General features: G+C 40.9%; 1 protein-coding gene across 3 annotated transcripts in view; it reads right to left on the bottom strand.

Moving 5' to 3' along the window:
• Positions 1 to 1,684: 1,684 nt before the first annotated feature.
• The window catches only part of LOC122555770 (nuclear body protein SP140-like protein), a 53,970-nt gene continuing 42,782 nt past the window's right edge, over positions 1,685 to 12,872 (bottom strand). For 2 of the 3 annotated variants that reach the window (XM_043701886.1, XM_043701888.1), the window contains 7 exons: positions 9,461 to 9,603; positions 8,204 to 8,275; positions 6,870 to 6,985; positions 5,522 to 5,648; positions 4,719 to 4,793; positions 3,631 to 3,774; positions 1,685 to 1,880 (listed from right to left, as the gene is read on the bottom strand). In XM_043701886.1, the coding sequence (XP_043557821.1) occupies positions 1,779 to 1,880; positions 3,631 to 3,774; positions 4,719 to 4,793; positions 5,522 to 5,648; positions 6,870 to 6,985; positions 8,204 to 8,275; positions 9,461 to 9,603 (779 nt within the window). In that variant the 3' untranslated portion in view covers positions 1,685 to 1,778. Of the gene's footprint in view, positions 1,881 to 3,630; positions 3,831 to 4,718; positions 4,794 to 5,521; positions 5,649 to 6,869; positions 6,986 to 8,203; positions 8,276 to 9,460; positions 9,604 to 12,872 lie in introns of those variants that run through there. The other variant, XM_043701887.1, reaches the window with a different exon arrangement.

The raw sequence follows: 12,872 nt of genomic DNA, 5'->3' as shown, positions 1-12,872 counted from the left end.
TCGGGCAAAAGCCCTTCATCAGGTGAAAATAGGACAACAGAGTAAAGCCTCAAGATTAGAGGGAGCAGATTTAGGACTGAATTGAGAAGGGACTTCTTCACCCAGAGGTTTGCAAATCTATGGAATTCCCTGCCCAGTGAAGCAGTTGTCACTACTTCAGTAAACGCTTTTAAAGCTAAGATAGATTTGTTTTGAACAATAAAGGAATTAAGGGATATGGTGAGAGGGCGGGTTGGTGGAGCTAAGTGCTCAAAAAGGTCAGCCATGATCTTATTGAATGGCGGAGCAGGCTCGAAGGGCCAGACAGCCTACACCTGCTCCTAGTTCTTACGTTTGCATGTATATGAACACTGCACACACATGCACGCATGCACACCACATATACACGTGCACATTCACACACAGTGGGTGAAACCTTTTGGGGTTTAAACAACATGGGCTATGGTGAGCTTTGTGATGGAATCAGATGAGACATCCAGCAAGGCATGTCTTGATGTTGGAAACATGTCACTGCCTCTTTTATTTTCTAATCAATCTGTTCAGAGTTGCTATCACACACCTCTGGAGCAGATGGGACTTTAACCTGCATGTTCTGGTCCTGAGGTAGCGACTGTTGCACTGTGCCACAAAAGCCCTCACTCCTTTTTTTTAATGCTTTTGCCAAATGGTAAGATAAGGTTCTCACAAGGCAGCAGCAAGTGCCAATTAATGGGGGGATTCATTGCTTACAATTGCCTTTTTGATGACTTGACTTGCCTCATTAAGGTCACTGCTTCATCATCTGTCATGTTGGTTTAAGAATGGTCTGCACTGAATGTTATGAGGAGTTGAATGATTGATGGGGGTGTGGGATGGGAAGCACTTTGGAGTTCTGCATACATTCCCTTTTTGATGTAATGTGCTGGTCAGTCAGCCAGCACATCACCTTCACCAAGTTGCTGAGGCTGAAGTTGGATTAATGTTGGCGACATGGCCCTCATTACCTGGGAGCAGCATATGGATGAATGCACACAGAAGTTAGCTACATGATATGTTTGTGAGTAACACTGACTTAGTGAGGGTATTTAGTCGGGATGTAGCTACAGACCTGCTCACTGGCCTGATGAGTAAACAGAGATTAGGGTGAGAGAATGGGAATGTATATGCAAATGAGCATCAGCCATGCTGGCTATGTGCTGTAAGCAACATGGCTTCATAACTGCTGTGTCAAACTATTGCTGAGGAGGGGCAATGCCAGATTGGCAACACTTGTCAGGGTACACATTGGCTTTTTAAAGATGGCACAGGCATGCCATTCTTTCAGCAGATATATGCTGAATAGCAAGTTCTTCTGGGAGTCATGCATGATAAGATGGGAATAGAATCAGACATGAGGAATACCATAGGGGACGTCTGGTAGTTCATGAAGTGAGTTTGGTAAGATATGGTAAAATAACTTGCTAGTCTCTATGGTGGGTATTCCTCCAATCAACTCAATGCAACCTCTGCACGTAAGATTCAACCCATTATACATGAATTCTGCACGCTATATACTTATACAACCATGTACAGGTATACACAATGCACAAATACCTACAAGCATACATGTTCCTATAAATAAAATGCATGCAACCGGCAATGTTGTATTCAATCATCAATTTTCTATTTTATTATAAAAGATACAGAAAATATACATATATCTATATTTATATGTTGAGTTCAAAAAATACAGTTAAAAATCTGGTAAGAGTCTGCTACATTAACACATTGTAGTTCTTCATTTAGTTACATTTATCCACTTATGGGATATTAAGATCATTGTTGCCGATATCAAATGTCTCCACCATGACCTCTTCAAATTCATCACTAAATTTTCTTCCAATGACTTCAAGTTCATTTCCCTAGTAACAAGAAGAGAAGCCATCAGTAAAATGCCCAGGAACTCTAACCTACTTCAGTTATAAAAACGTAATATAGCTCACTCTCTTCTCATTCCAACAAAAGCTCACCCATCTCTCACTTTCTCCTTTCCCCAGCACATTTCTCTCTCTTTCTCTCTCCCTCCCCTACCATTCAGCCCCTCTCTCAATCTCTTCTCCTCTCCAGTCCCTTCTATCACAACTTCCTCCCTGCAGACGCTCTCTGAATCCTTTCCTTCAGCCTCTCCCTCGCATTCTCCTGCCCATACCCTCTCTCATATCCTCCTCTCAGCCCCTCTTTTGCGGTCTTATCCTCCAACCTCTCTCTCACATATTTCTGCTCAGCCTGTCTCTCTCTCTCTCACCTTCTTTCACAACTTCCAGCCCCACCCCGACCCTCCAAGCTCTCCCTTCCCTCCCTCACACTTTCCTGTCAGCAGCTCTCTCTCTTCCTTCCTAGATCCTCACTCAGATCCTTCCCCAGCCTCTCCCTCACACTTTTCCCCCAACCCCTCTCACCTTCTTCCTCCCTTTAGCCCATTGCTCGCATTCTCACTTCCCTAAACCGTCCCTCTATTGCTTAGTCCTTCTTATTCGCCCAATGCTTTTTTGGTCATTCTCTCTGCTTCTTTAGCTCCCTATCCTCATGCATATCCTAGTCTATCTGTCTGTCTTTCAATTTCTCAATCCCAAATCAAGAGTGGGAGCCCTTTCACTAGCTTGTTGTTCAAATTCTCAAATCCACTTACCCCGGACATCCCCCAGCTTATAAAAGGAAATGGATGCTGTGAATTTGAAATCTATTGCAATGGCCTGCATTCAAGCAGAGGCCTGGCATGTGGGGTGAGGGCTACGACATGAGAGCTCAAGTCCTAAATTTATTGAACTCAGAAGGCTGCAGAGTCCCCAAGTGGAAAATGAAGTGCTCTTCTTCCAGCTTATGCTGAGCTTTACAGGAGCACTGCAGCAAACCTGTGACAGAGATATTGGCCAGGGAACATACACCTGGCCTTGTTATCTCACAGTCTGCTTTTACACACAACCCATTGTTAGCTAATAATAGTCTCCTTTAACAGCTATACCCTCTTTGCCAGATTGTTATCCACTCCTTTGTCTGTCCAACTGTTCTTCTCTTTCTTTGGGCTCTATCCCCACCTATCATTTACTCCTTACCCCCTCACCCTTCCTACCTTCTGCACAAAAAATGCTATTTCCCTAGCTACAATCAGTTCTGAGGGTCACCAGATCCAAAATGTTAACTTTGATTTCTTTCCACAGATGTTGCAAGACCTGCTGAGCTTTTCCAGCAATTTCTGTGTTTGTTTCTGATTTACAGCATCCGTAGTTCTTCCAGTTTTTATTTTCTCTTCCACATCTACTCCATGAGGACCCCTTGGGTTTTTACATGTTTCAACTGAGTCGCCTCTTACCTTTCTCAACTCCAGTGGATACGAGCCTTGTTTGTCCAACCTTTGAAAAGACTACCTGCCCACTCCAGGTATTAGTCTAGGGGACACTCTGTGAACTGCCTCTATATCCTCCCCTAAATACAATGACCATAAAATGAATGAAAGAGGAAAAAGAAGAAGTGAAGGAGATACTGTCCCAAAATTTCCGCTGGGGATCTTTAATGACACAGGTGTGCCAGCAGCAATTAATGTGCAACCTTCTTTGGGGGTCATCACAACCGAGAGAGTCTGTGCTGTTGAAGCCATACCACTTTGTTTATTACCTGGTTGAATCTGGCACAGTTATGGAAGATTAGCCTGATGTCATCAATAAAACCACCCACTGTGCGGTATCTGTTAGTGGCCAACTTCATCTTCACCTTCCAGAACCACATGGGGTTTTCAATTATATCACCGTAATTTGGAACCTGTGAAAATGCAGACTGGCAATAAGCAGGAACGTACAGGGAAATCCCAATTCAGTCTATGTAAAAAAAAAGCACAGATTGTTACTGCATAAGGACACGCCAATAATCAAACATGAATAGAACACCACATGAAGCCTGCTAGAGTAGGGAGAGAAAGAACGATTGTACGTGGATGCTCCAAGCATATCTGAGAAGTCACAGATTTTAACATCAATATGGAGTAAGAGTTTTGCTCACTTCAATAATGGGCACACGGTGGCACAGTGGTTAGCACTGCTGCCCCACAGTGCTAGAGACCCGGGTTCAATTCCCGCCTCAGGCAACCGTCTGTGTGGGTTTGCTCCAGTTGCCTCCCACAGTCCAAACAAAAATGTAGTGTTAGATGAAGGGGTAAATATAGGGGAATGGGTCTGGGTGGGTTGCTCTTCGGAGGGTCGGTGTGCACCTGTTTCCACACTGTAAGTAATCTGTAAATTCTGCACCCAATGGCTGGCTGGTGATGGTTGAGAGATAAATGGTTAGTGAAGATAAATATCTATGAATGTATGGAACTGTACAAGGAATCATATATTGGGAATGGGAAGACTAGTAAATATTTGGTTGTTTTTGCCAAGGCAGGTTCAGGCAACGTCAGCCCATGAGACAGGTAACTAAAGTTCCTCATAAATATACATGGTTTAATACATGGTTAGCAACTATGAGTGAGTTCTATTTCACCCACATGACAATGGGTTTGCAGAGTCGGTGTAGTACACAATTAACGCATACACCAGTTCTAGCACAGTATGTTAAGAGAGCTAACAACCACTTGACTCATCTTTTTACTAACAATATTTAGCATGCATGCTGGGTCAGAGAGACACAGACTGAGCACTTCTGCTTGTTGCAACTGGCATTTACGTAACCAACTGTGAACGGAGTGGTGACTCACGGCAAATACTTACAATGTCACAGGGGTTTTTTTCAAACTCTAGGGCGTCTGGTTCGCAACACAGTCGGAGTAAAATATATTCACATTTCTGTAATTTAAAACTCTCAATTAAAAACGAGTAATTAATGTTTTCTTTAATATGTGATTGAGTTATTTAGATTATCTAAATACCATCCCGAATTGTGACAACATCAGTGGCTATTTGGTCAAAGGGAAAATCCATATGCATCGCGTGCACATGCCCAATATTCAGTCAGGATTTCAGCTGGGCGATCAGGAAGACAAACCCAGGGTGACTATTCTCCTCCCAAACTTGACAGTGTTGAGGTTAAATGGGTAAGGCAGCTGAGACCAGCTCAATCAAACCACCATATTTTATCCAGCTCAGTATATTAGTTGGAACATTAACTAAGATTAAACTATTCCTCCTCTTTGAGGTCTTAAAAAACAAACTCAAAAAGCTGGCATTTATACAAATATCCAACAGCAAAACAGGATGGTTTAATGCATGCATTAAATTGCACATTGGTTCTTCCAACCTGTTAGATATTGGAACTGTGTGAGAATTAGATCCAAGCATAACAAAAAATCAAAAGGAGCTATCAGCGTTTGGGAATGGAATGTGTTAAATGAAGAACTCGCCTTCCCTCTATTGTCCTGAACTTCATACCTCACTGAATGAAGAAAGGACATTCACAACACTGGGTTCACTGCTCACACAGTATGAAAAATAGGTCCTCACATTATTGCATCATTAGCTCCTTAGCAGAGTGTAAATTGTCTAGACAGAATTAGACAGTTATCACAAAGACTTACCAGACTGTATTCTGGAGTCATATTTGATCGATATACATCGAATTCACTGCTGGAGACCCTTGCCCTGATTTTATTTGCTGATAGTCTGTCCATTTTGCAGAAGGTGCAGATGAAACTCTCACTGTAACTAATTAACAACATTGACATTCTTAATTGAAATCTTTCAGTAAGGTACAGTTCAGTAGGAAACATCATGCGAAGACGAGATCCTTCATTTGCTCAAACTTCATTACACCCCAAAATACAAAACTAGACTTCCCTCTACATTACACTGATGTACCAGCAAAGTCCATTGCTTTTGTACATCAGCTCACTTATCACTTGAGTACCTGAAATCTCCCATTGAAGTTGTTACAAATTTCAGGTCTCCAGTAGATATTCTTGCAATATCTCTGCCTCTTAAGATATGCAGAATATTTGCACTACTCAATATTTAGTTAAATACTTGAATTTTGATCACTTACTCAAATTTGCCTTAAGATTTGGATTACCCCATGCTGTCAATCAGAGCTAACAAATTGTTTCAGAAATTTCCTTCTTCATTTGGTGTGGGAGTTACGTCCTGTTTAACTAGGACTGCTGCTGGCACATCTGAAGCAGAACTACTCCAATGTGACAGATATGAACTTCTCCAAAATATACAAATAAGGTCCTTTCCATTATCTCACACTGATAGGTTACAGATATCTATATACACTGCTATCCTGGTGAGTAGCTCTGATCAATAAGTTGAATACCTTGTATGTTCCTAGATGTTAGCGCCCGTAGGATTAGTAGGAAGATTGACATTTCATGATGGACTTTAAACTTGCATTGTGATTAATGGAACTATTGTACAATTGATTTATTGAACAAACCATGCCACATTAATTCAAAATGAGTTACCGCAGTTAATTTTGTTTTCAGGTTTCAAAATGGTAACCACCTACACTGACACTGGTGGTTCATATTTCCTCCTTGATGTGTGGGTCAACCATTCTTTGGAATGATTGTTGGAGGCATCAAATGTCACATGTATGCCAACATCTACTTACAGGACCTTGCCAGTTTTTTTTTAAGGTGAGAGATTTTCCCATCTGCTCAGAAGAGCAAGTTGGTATTGAATATGTTGGAATGCAAATAGCTCTGCAGCAGTTAAGTAATATTTTATACGCAACTGGGTTTGGTCTCCACTGCCTTTGCTCAGACACATCATACTCACACAAAAGATTTCTTTCCCTATGTTTGCATGAAAGACATATTCATGTGTTGCAATATTCTACAATTCTATTAGTGGACTACTTCTAACACTTCAGTCCCCTAACTCTCCTAATATGGCACGATGATGTATTGAATACAACATACAAACCTTAAATTTGGACTGAGCAAGGGGACGTGGCAGAGGTAGTGAAAAGCTCTGGGACATTCATCACAGCAGATTAAATCCCCTCCATCGTTACATGCTGAACATTCATCGTCATTCTCCTATTAATTTAAAACAGCAAGTTATACATATGGCTGAGTGATACTGAAATCTTTGTTGCAAACAACAAGAGGTAAGCTTGGGAATGTAGACTTTGTTTAAATGTGGCCTTTACCAGTGAGATAACTTGTCCTTTTGCCTGTCTATCACTTCATTCAGAGTTGATAGGCACCATGTAGGTGAGTTCCTTATCCTCTCGAGTGCCTTGACACTGCCTGTCCAGGTTGACAGAAGCCATTAGACAATCAGAGGCTGAGTCTAAAGACTGCTTGTTGACACCCATACTGGAAGGAATCCAGTGGTGAAAGTAAGTCTTTATGTTCTTGTCCTGAGATAGATGCCACAGGCAGAGGGGTACGGGAGAGATTGGAGGAAAGGGCTAAGTTTTCAGTGGCTCTTACCCACTGTCCAGGCTTCCAAAAGACCTGACCATCACATCCCACCCCTGACAAGTGGGGAAAGTCACCCACAGGCCTTTCAGCCCAGCATTATTATGGGGGTGCCAGGAAGAGGTGAATTAGGTAGATTTTGTACCTCAGATGGTGTCTGGAATGGTGACGTTGTACACCTTTCATTGTACTCCTGTATCCTTGTACTTCAGTACACATAACAATAAAACCTAATTTGAATTCTACTCCATTGCAAACTCGTCCAATCCTTACAGCCTCTCTCATCAGCTACAGGGAAGAGAAAGTTCCAACCATCACAAAACCTCAAGGCAAACACAGGAACATCTCTGCTCCAAGTCTCCTTTTCTCTATTACTATCACCAATATTCCAGCTGTGTGCATCTCTCTATCTTTTTTCAATTGCTCATCTGCTTTCTCTTGTGAATCTTTAGATATACCAATCTCTCTTTCTCACTTGGTAACTCTCTATCTCTGTCTGATTATCATTATTTGACTGTCTCTTGATCTGAGTGTGCACAATTGTCTCTTTTTTTCTCTTCTCTTTGTATTTCTGTAATTGTATCATAAATCAGAATTGTGTTGGGATCCAGCTGCTCTGAAATAACGATGGTCTCTGGAATTTCAAAGAATGAGAAATTTAGAAGTGTAAAACTCTAAGATGGCCGAACAGATTGGATGTTGAGAGCTGCTTTCACCTGGTTTCAGGTTGAGAATGATATATGTAATCACTCAAAGGATTTTGAATCTTTTAATTCTCCTCTTTCACTCAAACCACCACTACCACACCACCAAGAACAAAGTTTTATTTACCTGAGATTCAAAATCGGGAGATGTGCACTTATCACAAATGCAGTCAAGCTTGTGAAGTTTCAGGTAGCCTTTCTGGAAAAATAGAATTTATAGAAAGGATCAGAGGAAGAAAAATTAAATCATATGGATACTAAACTTGTAGACATATTCCAAGGTGTGACAAGATGTCAGAGCGCACAAGACTCTGGGACAGAGGAAGAAATGAGACAGGGGACAGACAGATACTGAAACTGGAATGAAATGAATTGAATTGAATTGAATATAATGTAGATTCTGTGAAGGGCAAGGAAATAGGACAAAGTGAGTGAGAGTGACTGAAACTGAAAGTAGGGCAATGTGGATATGATCAGAAGTTGATGTGTGTTGATGATATAGCTGGTGACATGTACGCTGTTACAAAAGGAAATGAAAGGGAACTCATGTTAGTAATGCAGTGTGCAAGTTAGGGGATGCATAGTTAATTTACTCAAATAACAGAAGAACAATAAATGAATAGGCAATTTTCAATTAACTATCCACAACTGCATGTTCAGAAACTTTCCATTTGTTTTTTTTTATGGTTAATTTTTAGCAATTATTTTTGTTGATCTTCATCTAATGTGTAAGACACTTGGGTGGGAATATGGCTGGGCCTACTTCGGTGATGCTAGTTTCAGTTAGGGTTCAGACATTTGGTAAGATTAAAAGATAAAGGCAGAAACCTGACGGATGGTTCTGGAACATTGTGGATGGGTGATGTCATCGGCAGAAGGGATCACAGCGAAATACTGTGGAGAATTTATTTACTCTACATCTTTCACTGACAGCTGTTTCAGAATCTAGAACAGGGTGAACAGCAATCACTATATCTCTATGACGAAGTGATCCAGAAGGCTTCTTTAATAGGCATAATACCTCATTAAACAGATGCAGGGATCGTAGGTCATAGGCTTGTTTTATGTGGCCAGCTGGAATGCCTGAATTATGGGCCATATTTAATAGTGCCCCAAACTCACATGTGGATTGAGTAAGGGTGACTTGTGTAAATTTGTCAGTGTGATTTCCCTTTCACACCCTATCAGACCAATTTTTATACACAAAGCGGTTTCATAGACTGCCATCTGGTAGCACCTTGTGGAGTCTTATGAGTGGAGTTCACTGCTGATAACCTGTTATGATAAAATGAGAGCACTGGAAATGTTGCCTTCAGATAAAGATGTAGGTTTAAAGCACCCCATGAGCAACATCTCACCAGACAGTGGGTTTAATGGAACAGACCTGAATCAGTTGGCCCAGAGTCTTTGATTTACAGTGGATGTTTCTCTTCCAATATCGAAGATGTTGGCTGATGTCACTCATACTTTCAAACTCTGATGGAGTCAGCCATTTATTGTTCGTTCGAATGCATTTTCCACTTACTCCTTAAAGTAAAGAAATGGAAAGAACGAGATAGATATATTCAGTAGAACTGGAGGGAAAACACGACTAGCTGAGGCAAATGACATCCATTTCGTGCCAAGGAGAAGGGTACATCTTGACCATTAGAAAAGGAAAAACAAGAATCCACACTCAAGAGATCACATGGGTAAGCCAGCAGAGGTGTGCAAGAAATGAGAAAGATTGAAAAGAATCAGGCAGACCAAGACTGTAACAAATTAATCAAGATAGAGGAAGGGTAATCTCCATTGGTAGCTAAGACATAAGCACCTTACAAAAAGGTACAGAAGGGAACAAAAACTCTCCAGCTTGATTATAACTAAACTCAAGTCAACCATACCATTCTAGCCTTTCCACATATCCCTTAGTTTCCAAAAATCTATCAGATTTCTAAGGGCATATATGCATTGATTAAACATAAACAGCCCTCAGTGCACAGCTGAAGATCTGTGTGCAATTCTGGTTAGCATACTATAGGAAGGACATAGTTGCGCTAGACAGGGTGCAGAGGAGACTTACAAAGATACTGGGACAATAAAAAGAGACTAAATAGACTATGACTGCTTTCCTTAGAGCAGAGAAGGCTGAGGGGGGACCTGATTGAGATGTATAAAATTATGAGGTGCATACACAGGATTTATAGGAAGAACTGTTTCAGTTAGTAGAGGGATCATTAACCAGGGGGTGTAGATCTAAGGTAAAAAAAGAGAGAGGTTTACAGGTGACTTAAGGGGGAATACTTTCATCCAGAGAGTGTTGGTTATTTGGAACTCACTGTCTGAAAGGGTGGTAGAAGTCATAACCATCACAACATTTAACAAGTATTTAGATGATTGCTTGAAGTGCCATAACATTCAAGGCTATGGGCCAAATCCTAGAAAATGGGACTATGGTAAGTAGGTTCTTGATTACTGGTATGTACCATGGGCTGGTTGATCTCTTTTTGTGCTGTCAGACTCTCTCACTCTGCAGCTGAAAATGTGTTGCTGGAAAAGCGCAGCAGGTCAGGCAGCATCCAAGGAGCAGGAGAACCTGAAGAACCTGAAGAAGGGCTTATGCCCGAAACGTCGATTCTCCTGCTCCTTGGATGCTGGCGCTTTTCCAGCAACACATTTTCAGCTCTGATCTCCAGCATCTGTAGTCCTCACTTTCTCCTCTCTCACTCTGCAGCCAAGCTTACTATTTAAAATGGAAATAAGGAGAAACTTGTTTTCTCAGAAGAACATTAGATTTTGGAATGTTCTTCTGCAGAAAGCTGTGGATGTTGGTTTACTGAACATATTCAAGTTGGGTTTTATAGAAATTTCACTGTCAAGAATTGTGGGAGATAGGAAAGCAAGTGGTGTTCGGGCCACAATCTGCTCAAATTACGTAGCAACTTCAATGACCTACCAAGGCACTGATTTCTTAATAATATGATCAAGACATTGCTACTCCAACAAGAACTGAGTCAGAGTAAGTTAGTATTAGGGCAAGCATTGTTACAACCTGTCACAGTCAGGAAAGAGAATTCTGAAGAAGATAATCGATTTGGTAAATAAAGTCCAGTTACTGCAAAATTTACAAAGTTTGCCAGATTACATGGAAGAAAAAATTGACAATTAGATCTATAGCTTAGCAATGGAAAATTATTTAAACAAGATACAGAGCTGGCTCAAATGTAGAAGACAGAGGGTGGTGGTGGAGGGTTGTTTTTCAGACTGGAGGCCTGTGACCAGTGGAGTTCCACAAGGATCGGTGCTGGGTCCTCTACTTTTCGTCATTTATATAAATGATTTGGATGTGAGCATAAGAGTTATGGTTAGTAAGTTTGCAGATGACACCAAAATTGGAAGTGTAGTGGACAGCGATTAAGGTTACCTCAGATTACAAAGGGATCTTAATCAAATGGGCCAGTGGGCTGTGAAGTGGCAGATGGAGTTTAATTCAAATAAATGCGAGATGCTACATTTTGGGAAATAAAATCTTAGCAGGACTTATACACTTAATGGTAAAGTCCTAGGGAATGTTGCTGAACAGAGAGATCTTGGAGTGCAGGTTCATAGCTCCTTGAAAGTGGAGTCACAGGTAGATAGGATAGTGAAGAAGGCGTTTGGTATGCTTTCCTTTATTGGTCAGAGTATTGAGTACAGGAATTGGGAAGTCATGTTGCGGCTGTACAGGACATTGGTTAGGCCACTGTTGGAATACTGCGTGCAATTCTGGTCTCCTTATTGGAAAGATGTTGTGAAACTTGAAAGGGTTCAGAAAAGATTTACAAGGATGTTGCCAGGGTTGGATATTTGAGGTATGGGCAGAGGTTGAATAGGCTGGGGCTGTTTTCCCTGGCGCGTCAGATGCTGAGGGGTGACTTTATAGAGGTTTATAAAATCATGAGGGGCATGGATAGGATAAATAGACAAGGTCTTTTCCCTGGGCTGGGGGAGTCCAAAACTAGAGGGCACAGGTTTAAGGTGAAAGGGGAAAGGTATAAGAGGCAACTTTTTCATGTAGAGGGTGGTACATGAATGGAATGAGCTGCCAGAGGAAGTGGTGGAGGCTGGTACAATTACAGCATTTAAAAGAATTTGGATGGGTATATAAATAGGAAGGGTTTGAAGGGATACAGGCCGGGTGCTGACAGGTGGGACGAGATTGGGTTGGGATATCTGGTCAGCATGGACATGTTGGATCGAGGGGTCTGTTTCTGTGCTGTACATCTCTATAACTCTACGACTCTAAGAGTAAAGAGTTTACAGACTCAATACAGTCCAGTATGCTAAAAGGTGTTTGTCATGGGGTTGGGATTTCAGGAAAGAATTTTGTGATCAAATCAATTTTAGAGCTAAAAAACAAGTTGCATTTAGAGATCACATAGCAGATAATAAATGGAAATTAGGACAAATACAAAGAAAATGCAACAGCTGTGGAAAAAAATTGAACAACTATTAACAAAATGTATTGTGGTCAATAAAAAGACTTTGATTGATACAGATCACTGCCATTGATGGTTGCAAACAGCAGAAATATGAGCAGCAGAAATATGAACGAAACTTTTTGTCTCAGTTTCAATTGAAGAGGTGGATATTGGAATTTCATCAGATTTTGGAATATATATTGGATTCCTTATAGAAATATTGACTGAAGAAATCACACAAATACTTAAATACCAGAAGATGAGGTAAGAAGATCATTGCAACAACAGTTTCTTCAAAACTTCAAATACATGTTTTTTAAAACTTAAAATTGAGTTGCTTGCGCTGTTAAGCATCTA

This window comes from Chiloscyllium plagiosum, chromosome 13 (genome assembly GCF_004010195.1).
Source record: "Chiloscyllium plagiosum isolate BGI_BamShark_2017 chromosome 13, ASM401019v2, whole genome shotgun sequence".
Classification (NCBI taxonomy): domain Eukaryota; kingdom Metazoa; phylum Chordata; class Chondrichthyes; order Orectolobiformes; family Hemiscylliidae; genus Chiloscyllium; species Chiloscyllium plagiosum.
Note: the sequence above shows the minus strand (reverse complement) of the source record. Positions and strands in the feature narration are given on the sequence as shown.